We start from the raw sequence: 13,949 nt of genomic DNA on the forward strand, positions 1-13,949 counted from the left end.
TTCCAGTTTGATTCTAATCCTCTGGTGTTGAGATGTAACAGCTTTGTTTCTTCATGGTGTGAAGAACCTGTTTCAGCTCAAAGGTCATTGCTGTCAGTGTCTGTGGATGTTTGTCTCCATCTAGTGGCTGAACAGATGAACTGCAGACAGACTGTCTGTCCTGTTTATCCTCCACACGCTCCACCTCTGTGTCGTCACTGCGACTCTCTCCACCCACACCAACAACGTCACTGACTTGTTCACCTGTAAAGAAAAAAAACTTCCTGTCAAAACTTCCTCCCGCTGAGAAACATCCTCAGATCAGAGCAGCTGAACCAGTCTGCACCAGACACTCACACAGGTAAGACCATCATCCTCTTCTTCTTCTTCTTTGGTATTAATCAGTGATTCAGTCTCTAATGCTGAAAAGTAAAGATGACAGATTTACAACTGCAGAGTTTGTTCACTGTGACCTGGTTCAGTCTGGATCTTTATGATCTGAAGAAATGAGGTCAAATATGTTTCATCACCTTTTACAGTGTGCTGCTTATACAGACTGTAATTATTATATAAAACACCAACAGGAGTGAGAGACAGAAACTACACATTCAACTCTACCTCTGTTTTCTTTTGTGCCAGAAACAGATAAACTGAGGAACTGGTTTTGTTTAGTAACATCCAGGCAAAGTTTCCCAGCAGATCACTGGACTGTAACCAGGTGATGAGTGGTTTCATGTTGGAGGTGATCGATATTTTTTAGTCAGGAAGTTGAGTTTCTCATCCCAGTCACTGCTGAAGCTGATTCTCCAGCTCTGTCTTATTTTTTCTGGAGAGTTTCTGTTTTTTTATCAAATTGAAAATGTGAATGAAGCGAGTAAGGACGCAGTCATAAAACATTAGCTACAGTCACTTTAACTCCAACTTTCTTTTCCTTAAACTTTACAGAGAAGAGTGAATATGGTTCATTCTTCTGCTGGAGGGATTTTTCCTTCTTACACCACCTACTCTGTCCCAGCCCACAACTGTGTTTTTCTGATTGGAAACTGAAAGTCAGCGCCGTCATCTTCGAGAGGAGGTGTTAGTCTGAGGTTTGGGTCTGACCTGAAAACTTAACGTCAAACAGAATCAGAGAGCTGAGCTGCAGCTGTTCACCACTACTAGGAGTCATGAAAATAACGCTGAATAAAGATAAACGACAGGTTCAGAATCAATTATATTTAGACAGAAGTATATTTCTGGATGTGAAGCTCAGGATCTTCAGAGGTTTGGGATCATTTCACAAACAGCTGCTCTGTTGTTTCTACACTAATGTTTTCTGATGCAGGTGTGAGGGAGAAAATCCAGACCTGATTCTCTGGACGTTGTTCACGTCTGAAAATGTCTTACAGTGACACTCACACCTGATCTCCACCTTAGCTGACAGATGGATCCTGAAGGTCGCCCCGCTGTTTTTTGACGGGTACCCTGGAGGACCTGGAGGACCTGCAGTGGTTCAGTGCACCACTGTGGACATGCCCCCTGAGCCCCCCAGGGACTACATCATCTGGTCCCTGATCAGCTTTTTCTACTCAAACCCCTGCTGCCTCGGCCTGGTGGCCATCATCTACTCTATCAAGGTGAGTTCATCAGCAACACGTCCAACTTCTCAATGACGTTACTGATGAGACCACTTCTGTTTCTGTGAGAGGAAAGAAGATCACACAACATCTCCAGGTCTGTTCCCACAGCCTGTTCCACAGTCCTCTGTTCCCACAGTCCTCTGTTCCCACAGCTTCCACAGTCCTCTGTTCCCACAGCCTTCTGTTCCACAGTCTTCTGTTTAGAACGAGCATTGATCCACTTGTAAAGTCTTTATGTTTTGGTGACAAGTTTTAGTCTTTGATAAACTCACTTGTGTCTCAAACTATTTTAAACAGTTTCATCTATAGAAGCGTCTGTTTCCTGTCTCCCTGTGTTTCTGAGGTTTTTATAACAAAAATAACTGACTCCATTTTCTCCTCGTGGTCGTACAATGAGTTGTTGTTTGTAACGTCTGTGGCTTCTTCTCTTCACTGAGACAGTTTCATGTTTCAAGACATGTTTACAGATATCAGAGTGTGAAGTATCCAGCCAGCGTACACTACAGATTTATTCAGTCAAAGTTAAAAGAATCAATCTGATGTTAAATCTTTTTAACGTTTAAATGAAGAATCTGACTCTGCTCATGACTCTGCTTCCACTGGAGGAGGTCGACCTCTGAGACTCTCTGATGACTCCACTTCTATCCATCTGTCTGGTACGGTGGCCCTGAAGGTCAAAACAAATGCTGATTGGGTTTCTGTCCAATTACAAACAAGAAGTTGTTGTTTTTTGACCTTCAGGGCCACCGTAGTCTATCAATCTAAGATCTGTTTTTGCTCCTGGAGGTCATCAAATTCACGTTTCTGTTTTCTAATGTATTTATTTGTCATATCCATGTGAGCACCGTGTCCCAGCTGTTCGTCCTCATCAGACTGTGACGTAGGAGGTTTATTCAGTAACAGTTCAGTGAACTCAGAGTTTACGTTCAGTTTTCATTCCTGCAGAAAAACATTTCTCACCGTTAAAGTAGAAGAGTCTCCTCCTCTCATGACTTCACCACTGACCGTTTACCGTCAGCGGTCAAATCCTGTTTATCTCCCACATCTGGGACCAGAGCCAGATTTGACAGTCTACATTGGGCTGGACTGAGCCTGAATAGGTCCAGAGGAGGTGGGGGGGACTGCTCGTCCAATCAGAAGTCAGGAGAGACACTGGTATGTTCAGTGCTGCTGTTCTTAGAGCTGAGAAAAAACATGTCTTGAGTACTGAGCCCACCCCCGAAGCTTTTCCCGTCACTACCAGGCTCTGGTCCTCACAGATCCTGGATCTGCCTCAGGTTTTACTCCCCTCTGATCCGGACCCAGCTCTCTCCAAACCATCAGCACCAGAACCAGCACAGGTCAGAGTCTTTTTGTTTTTCTGTTTGAACAGAGAGTTTGAAGTGTGACATTAAGATTAAATAAGGTCCAAACTGTTTCAAAATAACTTTTAGTTTGTAAAGAATTTCACTTGTTTTCCTGTCACATCTCGATCATCTGTATTTTGTTTGGTTGTTATTGATCCTACTTTTTTATTATTTGTGTTAACTGCTTTAACCCAGCAGGCTTTTTGAGTACATAGTGAAATTAATCTGTAAATTTAAGAAAGCAAACAGTTGTGTTCTGTGTGCTCTTTAACAAAGAAACTGAACTCAGATCTGTTTCCAGTTAAAGAAAAATAACCACTACAGAAAAAGTAAACTGACCCTGATGCTGCTTCTCACACATGCTCTGTAAAACTGATAAGAGAGAATCTGAAAGACGTGATGAGACCAGTCCGACATAGTCCCACCTCCAACTGTTGGAGTTTATCATCACTCAAAGCTTCATTCATTAAAACTCTCCAGTGACATCTAGTGGTCAAGTTGATGCATAGCAGCCAAATTATCCACGAACCTTTTGATAATCAGGAATAATACAGGGTTTTCATTCATCTGTCTTTTTTATTTAAATACAGATTTCCATCTGACATGAGGCAGTTCTTTTTCTACTACTGTTACTACTAATAATAATTAGAAATACTCAAAACCCAAACTAAACTCTGCTACACTGATGAACTGTGTGTGTGAACCAGGTGTTTACGACGCTTTTCTCCAAAACAATAAAAGTCCAGAGTTCACGTCTGAAAATGTCTTACAGTGACACTCACACCTGAACTCCACCTGAGCTGACAGATGGGTCCTGAAGGTCGCCCCGCTGAGGTCCTTCTGCTGCAGGGGAAGTTTGACGGGTACCCTGGAGGACCTGGAGGACCTGCAGTGGTTCAGTGCACCACTGTGGACATGCCCCCTGAGCCCCCCAGGGACTACATCATCTGGTCCCTGATCAGCTTTTTCTACTCAAACCCCTGCTGCCTCGGCCTGGTGGCCATCATCTACTCTATCAAGGTGAGTTCATCAGCAACACGTCCAACTTCTCAATGACGTTACTGATGAGACCACTTCTGTTTCTGTGAGAGGAAAGAAGATCACACAACATCTCCAGGTCTGTTCCCACAGCCTGTTCCCACAGTCCTCTGTTCCCACAGTCCTCTGTTCCACAGTCCTCTGTTCCCACAGTCCTCTGTTCCCACAGTCTCTGTTCCCACAGTCCTCTGTTCCCACAGTCCTCTGTTCCCACAGTCCTCTGTTCCCACAGTCTTCTGTTTAGAACGAACATTGATCCCCTTGAAAAGTCTTTATGTTTTGGTTCCTTCAGGCCAGAGACAGGAAGGTGGTTGGAGATATGGAGGGAGCCCGACGCCACGCTAACACCGCCCGGGGCCTCAACATCGCCGCCACCGTCCTGTTTTGTGTCCTGGTCATTATTACGATTGTGTTCTACATCATCTGCAGACAGCGCAGAGGATATTTCTTATACAAACTGTAAATGAGTGGACGTGTCACTTCTCTGTTTTGTACTCGATATACAATGTCTATCTTTTATTTACCTCTTTTATCCTCAAGTACAAAACGATTTTTTACAAAACTCTTCAATGAAACTCATGTATTTTACTTCACTGACAAGTTTTCATCACGTTTGATAAACTCACTTGTGTCTCAAACAGTTTTAAACAGTTTCATGTCTCCCTGTGTTTCTGAGGTTTTTGACTTAAAAAAAAAAAATAGAACTACCTCCTCATGGTCGTACGTCTCCACCAACCAGTCCAGTTTCATTTAATAAGGGTTTGAATTCTTGAGCCAAAAACCTTTGACCTGTCTGATCAGGTCATCGTGGACGAACAACCTGAAAACATGACGTCTCCAACAACAACTGTGAAAACAGGTTGTTTCTGAAAAGATAATTAGTGTTTCTAAAACCTGAAGGACAAAAACCTGATGAGTTGTTGTTTGTAACTGTGGCTTCTTTTGTTCGGTGAAAAAGTTTCACAGAAAAATAAGTTTTTAAAGTCAGATATCAGAGGACATTTCATCACTGAACGTTTCACAAGCTTGATTCTGTTTTTGTTCTTACAAAATAAAAGGATCAGAGTTTCTTCTCCTGTGATGCGCTGGGCGGAGGTTCAGAGCAGTTTGTGTCGCAACACGTCTTTTACCTGAAAAGGAAAAACTTGTAGTCAGTCGTGTTTTTCAGGTTCGTCTGAAACACAGACACACCCTCGTCCAATCAGAGCGTCTGATTCAGTCTCTGTCTGACGCTCTCACAGGTAAGATCACCTTTTTCATGTTTGTGACGCCTTCGTAGAAAAGTTGATTTAAGAGATAAATGATCAGACTGATCTCAGATTTTACTCTGTGCTTTAATGTCAAAGTTTAAAATGAAGGAAGCTGCTGTTGCATTTCCAACCTCCCCAACTAAAATGCAGCAGTGTAAAGTAATAAGTACATTTACTGAAGTTCTTTGTGTTTCTTAAATTATTTTTTAATTTATTTTTTATTTATTTTAATCTGTCTTTAATGTTTTTGTTTTTTTTTTTTGATGAGCAAAAACAGTCATCATCAATGCAGTGAAGGGGTCTGAATACTTTCTGGAGTTTATCTATCATCTGCACATAATACTTCTACAGTTTAACTTGTAATAGAGTATTTTCACTCAGGATGTGAGTATTTGCTTCAGCTGTGTTCAGGTGTGTTTACAGTGACTCAGTGTGTGTGTGTGTGTGGTGTGTGTGTATGTGTGTGTGTGTGTTGTCAGGTGTGAGGATGAGCTGGTCGGTGTCGGTTCAGCCTCAGACTCTTCAGGTTGTTTCCTCTGACGCAGCTGAGTGGTCGTCTGAGATCTGTGACTGCTGTCGGGACGCCAGGCAATGTAAGGACGCTCAACCTGTCCTCACAAACACAACCTGTCCTCACAAATACAACCTGTCCTCACAAACACAACCTGTCCTCACAAACACAACCTGTCCTCACAAACACACAACTTAACATGTTTTGCAGGCTGTTGTTGTTGTTGCAGTTGTGTATTAACATCGTGTTGTTGTTGCTGTTGTTGTGCAGGTTGTTGTGTGTTTTGGTGCTGTCCCTGCTTCGCCTGTAAAACCACTAAAGAGTTCGGTCAGTGTCTCTGTCTCCCCCTGCTGGACGTGCTCGGCTGCGTCCATCCCATCACCATGTCCATGAGGGTCTCTGTCCGCCATCGCTACGGCATCAGAGTGAGGACACTAAACTCTGCTCTGTGTTTGTCTGCTGTTTGGTTTTTGTAGATGTTTTTTTTTAATTTCTTGTTTGTGTATTTGTTCTTGTTGTTATAAATAACCCCCCCCAATCTCTCTCCGTGGTGCGTTCAGGGAACTCTGTGCACCGACTGTCTCTGCTCCACCTTCTGTCTTCCCTGTGTTTGGGGTCAAATCTCCACAGAGATGAAGAAGAGGAAACTCCCCACCGTGCTGAGTGACATCGTCCAACGTTGATGACATCATCACTGTGACGTCACTGCTGCTGTTAATCAGTGTTTGCTGTTTGTGTTTGTTAATAATCTATTTTGCACAATCTTTACTTTTATGTCATTTTATTAAACGTGTTTGTTTATACACTTTATCATTTATTTAATTCTGTTTTGTTTGTTTTTTGTTTTTGTCCCAAAACGTTGAACCAATGTTATTTTTCAACACTAATAGAAATATTTTATTTATTGCCATTGTCGCTGAAATACTCAAAATCAAAATCAAAGAAGAGAAAAACAAAAATAAGTGAAGAGCAGGAAAGGACGAAGAGAGAGAAGAAAAACAATAGAAACATTAAAAACGGCGTTAAGGTTTTATTTTACTGGTCATTATTCAGCTTAATGTTTTTAATGGTTTTTTTTTGTATCTCTTGTATTATATTGTGTACATTTTCATATATTTCCTTTTGTATTTAAATCCCTTCTATAGTGCACTGTTTGTCTTCGTGGAGCACCCACAATTTTGTTGTACTTAACTGTACAATGACAATAAAGCCTATTCTATTCTATTCTATTCTATTAATGTCAAACACTGGTTTAAAAAGTAGACACCTCTCTGTGGATGTGTCAGATAATAGATCAATAGTGGTAATTAATTCTTCCTATTTGAAAAATGTATAATCTCTTTATTTGTTGAGAACGTTGGATCTTTTATTTTGAAAGGCCGGGCTGTAGTTACCCTCCGGGCCGCGGGGGGCGCTGTGGTGTCTCCACTCACACAAACCGAATAGACGAAGCTCAACCACGTGTGGTTTCCCTGCAGACTGCGTGTAGTGACCGGCCGACAGAGATCCGTCTGAAAATCACCTCACAAGTATCGATTATTGACTCTGATCAGACTGTTCGATCAGAAATGACCAAAGTGAAGAAGGAGAAGGTGTCGGCGGACGGAGAGGAGGCCGCCGCCGCCGCTGCTGCCGCCGGCGGGAACGAGAAGTCTTACCAGGAGCTGATCGCTAACGTGAACCCGATCGCTCAGCCGCTGGCCTCCAAAAAACTCAGCAAGAAACTTTACAAATGCGTCAAGAAAGGTAAAAGAGAAGAAGAAGAAAGAGGAGAGAGCGTCTGATATCTGCCGCTTTATGTTGATTTACAGGGAGAACGCCAAACTCCGTCAACAAACTAAACATTTTAGCTTTTTCTTGCCTGTCTCCAGACTTTACAAGGCTGTAGATGAGGAAATTAGCTGTTATAAGAATCACTGGTCTCTTCTGATTAATTCGGCATATAACATGTCAGTATTGTGTCTGTTTTTTAGACTCAGTCAGCCGTTTTCTGAGCGGCAGCCTCCTTATTGTGTGAAAAATGTTTGGATCAATGGAGCAGTTTTTGCCTCGTGCAGGCAACAGAAGAAACTTTAATAAAATATGAAACTGTTTAAACTTTTAAATCAGTGTTTGAGCTTTAGAAGAAGTCAAATGTGTGAACCCTGATTAGGCTGAATTCAGTTGCTGCTGGTCTGCGCGTTTAAATCCAGTTTATAGCGTTTTAAAGAGAGCGTGCCAGACTCGGTTTAGAAAACGTGCGATTTAAAGTTCTCGTGCGTGTCAGCAGGTGACATCAGCTTTAGAGGTCAAGAAATTAGATCATGTTAGAATGTGTTGACTCTTCTGATAAATTCGGCATATATCATATCACGGAAATGTCCACTGCTTGTTTGTCATTTTTCTCCAGGGATCAGGTTCCTGTCTAGTGAGGGTAGATGTAGTGTTATAATCAATTAGTAATTAATAATCATCCTGTATCATGTTTAGATATTCAGTGTTTGAGCTTCAGAAACAAAGGTCCTGTTTGCAGCTGATTTGTTCCAGTTTTCTTCAGTTTCTTCTGTTTTTATGGACAAAATGCCAAACTCAGTGGAAAAAACACCAGATTTAATGTTTTCTTGCACGACAACAGAAAATACAAACATGAAACGTCGTGAAATTAGATCTTGTGTAAATCATCTTCCTCTTATTAATTCAGTGTACATCCCATCGTAAAATTTCTACTTTAGAATTGGTAAAAATGTTTTAATGATCAGTGTTTGAGATTAGAGGCAGGATACATTGAGTTTGCTGCTGAGGTCTAAAAACGACTGAAATTTGGCTGGAGTCTGGTTCAGGGTCTTCATGGTGTTCTCTGTGATTCCAGCTGCCAAAGTGAAGAACATCCGACGTGGAGTGAAAGAAGTTCAGAAGTTCATCAACAAAGGAGAGAAAGGGTGAGTGAGCGTGATGCCTTAAAGGACCAGTCAGTCTTTTCATGTTCGTGTGTCTGTGTGTTAACCTGGTGTGTATGTTTGTCAGTATCGTGGTGTTGGCCGGCGACACACTGCCCATCGACGTCTACTGCCACCTGCCGATCATGTGTGAGGACAGAAACCTGCCATATGCCTACATCCCGTCTAAAGTGGTGAGTCCGCCGCCGCCGGGTCTGAGCCGAGAGACTCGATCAAACCAGGTTTAAAAAGTAAAATTAGGTGAGTTAACCAGACACTTTAAAGGCTGATTAACTCTGAGGACCTCTCTGTACACAGACTGAAAACACTCGTTAGCTTAGCAACACAATAAGGCTACAAACATCCCATAATGCAACACTGTAAATACCATAGTTACACTGGTACCCGCTCCTGCTAATGAGATGTGTTTGTTTTGTCCTGAAAAATAAGACGACTCTCATTTTTAAAGTTTCAGAAAAACTGTTGTCTTATATTACGGCCTAAAGATCTGAGATCTGGACCAATGTGGTCTGTCCTGGTCTCGGAGACAGTTACAGTACTGGAGCCTGCTGAAGATAAAGACAGGAGACTGTCAGCTGATTCTTAATGAGGACATTTAGTTTATGTTTCATCACAACCAACTGAAATCCAGCTTCTCTGAGTCTGAGTCCAAAAAACTGTGCTCCCTAAAAACAGTGAAAACAGCCAGATATGACCGTCTGTTTTCACCTTAGCTACTTTAGCCAGAAAAGGACTGACAGCTGAAACATGAAGATGAGGCTCAGAGCAAGAAACACCTATAAAACCCAGAGCTGATATCAGGGGGACCTGCTGTTAAACACTGGATACTGACAGGTGCTAACGTTAGCCTGCTAACCTTTAAAAACAGTTAAAAACTGTAGCGTATCATCTGCAGCCATTTTCTCTTCCTCATCATGAGGAGAAGTTGGAAACAGGATTTTCAGAGAATAGTTTGATATATTTCAGCTCCATGTTGATGAGCCTCAGTAACATCAGTGAAATCGGTCCAGAAATGTAACAGTGGACAAAGCTAACATCCTGCCAGCCCACCTGGACGACCTGAGAGAAATCCTGAATTTTAGTTTGAAGCTGGTTTAAAGAAACGGAAGGAGGATAGAGAGCAGAGAGAGAGATGAAGAGGAGAGGAACAGCAGCAGAATCCTCAGTGATCAGCTGCTGGTGTCAGAGTATCATGGATGTTCACACACCTCTCACTGGATCACTGTGATACTGAAGGAAAGTTAAAAACAGCAGGAATCTGAATGGAGTTCTGCAGCCTCAGTTTCCTCTGTGTGCGACTCCCGAGTTTTCACTTCCTGGTCTTTTGTGTTCAGGATCTGGGTTCGTCTGCAGGATCCAAGAGGCCGACCTGCGTGATCCTGATCAAACCTCATGAGGATTATCAGGACGCCTACGACGAGTGCATGGAGGAGGTGTCCCACCTGCCCAAACCGCTCTGAGACACGCCAGCCAATCAGGGAGCAGCTCTGAGGTCACTGCCACAGTTTAAAGGAGCAGTCCGGCGTTTTAGAAAATCCTCTTGTTCCTCATCAGAAACTCTGACTTGTTTCTAATGAATTAAAAAAACAGATATGTTGCAGGGAGGCTAACCGTTTGCCTCCGCTTCCAGTCTTTGTGCTAAGCTAGGCTAGGCTAGGTCGTGGAGGAGCGAGAACAAGAGGGTTTAAAATAAACTTGTTTTTGTTTTCGTGTGTAAATAAGCAGAGTGGCTGTTGAGGACGATGAATGAATGAATGAATGTCAAAGACAGAAAATAACAATAACGTGTCGTCGCATTTTCTGTTTTGAAACGTGAGAAAAACTTTTCTACAACTGTACTTTGATTAATTTGACTTTTTTTTCTCCTTTAGCAGTAAATCTGCTGTTGTGTTTTGTTGTTTCTGCTGTTTAACGTGTTTAGTTTTAATTAAATATAAAGGCGACTGTATCAGCCGAGGTTTCCTATAAATATTTGTCCAAAGTTTAAAGAAATTACTTTGAACTTTGACTCAAGTTTTTTCTTTTTTTAATTAAAGAAACATGAAAAGAAATCATGTCTGATTCTTTTTTTCCCACAACTGTTGAAACAGTTTATTGGTTTTTAATGTGTACTTTATATCAGTATTTATATATCAGTATTTTAAAGAGGAAGTCGTATCTCTGTAAAAGTATTCTAAGTAAAAATATTTACTTTATTTACAGTTATTTTGTTTACAGTATAAAAATGCAACTTTAATCTGCAAAATAACTCAAACTAAAATAAAGCTAAAGAGAAATATGTAAAAGTACCTCAACACTGAAGTACCATACTTGAGTACATGTACTTCTACTGTTTAGTTAATAGGTCAGTTTCTTTTCTCAGACTTTATTTTATCCAGTTTTGATTTTATTTAATTTTACTTCTTACTCAGTAGAAGAAGTAGCATTCAGGTGTTTACTTAAGTAAGTAATAATACCACTGTGTAGAAATACTCTGTAAAGTTATACTTGAGTGAAAATACTAGTTTTAGTACAGTAGTGGAGTAAATGTATCTTTCTACCATGTGATGAAGTAAATCTGTGGACGAGTATTTCCTGCTGCTGTGTGTGTGTGTGTGTGTGTGTGTGTGTGTGTGTGTGTGTGTGTGTGTTTGGTGTTTCGGCCACACGGGGGCAGCACCACCTCACAAACATCCGCTTCTCTCTGAACCTGAACTTGTTGTTTGTGACCACAGGGGGGCAGCAGCTGCAGCACAGAACACCTGAACACACCATGAACCAAAACTCTCATTCATCAACAAGCAGTGGGGGAAGTACTTAAAGTAAAAATACTCCATTACAAATTTAATATTTAACTAGTGTTAAACTGTCGTTTGTTTACGTTCTTTATGTGTATTTTTCTTTGCTGTCATCATGCTGATTTTTTCCTATGAAATGTTCTATATAAGTATAAGGTTGTTAGTAATGTGTAAAGAAGTCTGTGAAAATACTCTGTTACAAGTTACTCTGTTCCAGTACTCTGTTACAGGTGAAAGAACAGAATAATTCAGAGGAAAAAGTAAAAGTACTCACTGTGCAGCAGAATATCCTGCGACAGTGTTCGATTATTATTTCACTGTGTGCACAAAGTGATAAATGAGCTATAAATAACAGAAGAACTGAGGAGAAACTAGAGGCAGGATGAAAATAAACAGTATGATAGATTAATGTATTAAAGAGAAAATAATAAAAATGAGAAGGAAGAAGAAATTAAATGTATTGAAGTGAGTAAGAGCAGATATAAAATGTCAAGTATTAAACAGAAAACTACTCAGAGAATAAAAACAGAATAAATCAAGCAACAAAAATGTAGAAATAAATACACAAATATCCGTATGTTCAGAGGCAGTTTAATCTTTAAGATTTTATTCAAGTTAATGCATCATTTAATTCATATTCACTTTATTTTAAAGTAAACTACATTTAACATGTTTTTTATTTAAATGTGTCTGTTTTAGAGTAAAATGAATTTTCAGCAGTGCAGATATTTAACAGAGCGAGCAGACGTTATGATGCGGTGATGGATGGATAAAGATAAACGTATGAATGGATGGATGAACTGATAAAATCTTGCACTGTTGTGTTTTACAGTGTTTGACATCTTCACAGGTAACTGTTCATGTTTACACTGTAAAACATCACACAGGAGTTTAGTGAAATCTTCTCTGCCTCGAGCTGGACTTCAAATGTGTAGCAGGTTTCTTGAAGCAGGATCCAGTGTGGTTCCCCAAGGACTCCTTAGAGTGGATCCAGGAGGGCAAAGAAGTGTGGGGTGTCTTTGAGAGTTTCCAGGGGCTTTCTACAAAACATTCTTAGTGTCTTGAGGGGACCTCAGGGTCCTTGAAGAGGTCCCAGGAGTCCTCGTGGTTGTTCACTGTACAGGAGCATGAGGTTAATTTTCTGGTGACGTGATAGCAGGTTTGAAACTAGTTTGTGATGGTGTAATGATTCTTTTAGGTGGTTAGAGCAATGTTTACAGGGTTTACAGTGTTGCTAAAACATCTTAAGGAGGTTTTAGGGGTTACTTAAGGAGGTTTTAAGTCCTTAAAGGGGTTTCAGAGTCTGGGGTTTGTCTATAAGGAACCCCAAAGCTTCATAAGAACTTCCAGGCTTTCTTGAAGTTTCCTGAGAGGTGTCTGGGGACTCCTGAGTTCTCGATTGTTGAACAAGTTTGAGACGGTTTCAGCAGTTTTTAAGGTGGTATGGGTCACCCAGGCGTCTTAAGTGTTTGCTGATTAGGATTCAGAGACTCTTGAATCCTCAAAAGGGTTCAAGTGTACTTTGGGGTTTTCCTTGAGTCCTTGAGGTGGTGTGAGTGGGCTTTCAGTGGTCCTAAGGGGAGGTATGAGGCGGTTCTGAGCTTCTTGAGGAGGATTAATAGCCCCTTGAGATGGACTTAAAGTGGTTTCATGGACTTTGGGGTCCTTTTTAAAAACAAACCCTCATTTTAGCCCGGAGGTTTTTCTGCCTATGCTTCATGTTTGCCCCAGTGAGTAATGTGAAATACCCCGACAGGGGGGTTGATATCATGGTGTCAGATCTTCAACATGACAAATAAAAGTGTGTTTATGAACTGTCGGAGCAGGTGTAGAGAGGAGTCCTCCAGCCTGAGGACATAGAAAGAAACAGGAGGTTTTTCTAACAGGTCTGTGCTGAAGGTGGATTCTCCCTCCTCCGTCCTGTAAACCTGTTCAGACTCGTCGTCTTAATCTTTCTCCTCTGTGATGTTCATAAACTCCTGTCAACACCGAGCCAGAGGCAACAGAAACTTTCCACTACCGAGACACGACAGACAGAGAGGGTAGAAAGGAAAGTTATGGGGGGGGGGGCAAGTTTTTCCTTTAATTTCATGCTTTCGGCTTCAGTAGAGTCTTTAACAGTCCTTCATAATTTTTGAGTTTTTTTATTTCAGGGCTCTTACATGGCTTCAACTTTTTGGTGGTATCGAGTTTACTCGGAGGGTTCCAGGGGTTTAAGGTTTATGTCCTTGACGGCGTCCTAGCCGTCGTCGTAATGATTCTGTTGAGCTTTTTGAAAAAGTTCTGTGGATCCCAGATGAGGTTCTGGAGGACCTTGATTCTGTTTCCTGCCGTGTTCCAGGTGTCAGTGTTGCTGGACATGGTTTTAAGGAAGGCGGGTTTGGGGTTCCTTTAGAGGAGTCCTGGGACAGTTCCAGCTTCAGATGTTCCTGCCAAGGTGTCGGGTCAAGCTACCCCGGCAGTCTCACCTGACCGGACAAACTGAGACTGAAC

At 41.4% G+C, this 13,949-nt stretch overlaps 3 protein-coding genes across 8 annotated transcripts; all 3 read left to right on the forward strand.

Moving 5' to 3' along the window:
* Positions 1-52: 52 nt before the first annotated feature.
* LOC108884079 (cornifelin homolog B) lies at positions 53-6,967 on the forward strand. Of its 5 annotated transcripts, XM_051069631.1 has the most exons (7): positions 53-340; positions 925-1,242; positions 1,396-1,595; positions 5,151-5,223; positions 5,712-5,825; positions 6,014-6,168; positions 6,304-6,967. In XM_051069631.1, exons 2-7 carry the CDS (start codon positions 1,146-1,148, stop codon positions 6,424-6,426), a joined length of 762 nt encoding a protein of 253 aa, XP_050925588.1. In that variant the 5' UTR covers positions 53-340; positions 925-1,145; the 3' UTR covers positions 6,427-6,967. The 5 variants fall into 5 exon arrangements, with proteins under 5 accessions (XP_050925588.1, XP_018533250.2, XP_050925590.1 ...); XM_018677734.2 differs by lacking the exon at positions 925-1,242 and having other exon boundaries at positions 78-340; XM_051069633.1 differs by lacking the exon at positions 925-1,242 and having other exon boundaries at positions 235-340; positions 1,368-1,595.
* On the forward strand, positions 2,589-4,630 carry LOC108884080 (dispanin subfamily A member 2b). Its single transcript, XM_018677735.2, has 3 exons — positions 2,589-2,938; positions 3,717-3,964; positions 4,275-4,630. Exons 2-3 carry the CDS (start codon positions 3,752-3,754, stop codon positions 4,443-4,445), a joined length of 384 nt encoding a protein of 127 aa, XP_018533251.1. The 5' UTR covers positions 2,589-2,938; positions 3,717-3,751; the 3' UTR covers positions 4,446-4,630.
* Positions 6,968-7,169: 202 nt separating the features above from the next.
* nhp2 (NHP2 ribonucleoprotein homolog (yeast)) lies at positions 7,170-11,773 on the forward strand. Of its 2 annotated transcripts, none has more exons than XM_018677732.2 (4): positions 7,170-7,489; positions 8,592-8,661; positions 8,747-8,852; positions 11,394-11,773. In XM_018677732.2, exons 1-4 carry the CDS (start codon positions 7,312-7,314, stop codon positions 11,433-11,435), a joined length of 396 nt encoding a protein of 131 aa, XP_018533248.1. In that variant the 5' UTR covers positions 7,170-7,311; the 3' UTR covers positions 11,436-11,773. The 2 variants fall into 2 exon arrangements, with proteins under 2 accessions (XP_018533248.1, XP_018533247.1); XM_018677731.2 differs by lacking the exon at positions 11,394-11,773 and adding an exon at positions 10,014-10,730 and having other exon boundaries at positions 7,173-7,489.
* The last annotated feature ends 2,176 nt before the right edge of the window (positions 11,774-13,949 follow it).

This window comes from Lates calcarifer, unplaced genomic scaffold (assembly GCF_001640805.2).
Source record: "Lates calcarifer isolate ASB-BC8 unplaced genomic scaffold, TLL_Latcal_v3 scaffold_73_154, whole genome shotgun sequence".
Taxonomy (NCBI): domain Eukaryota; kingdom Metazoa; phylum Chordata; class Actinopteri; family Centropomidae; genus Lates; species Lates calcarifer.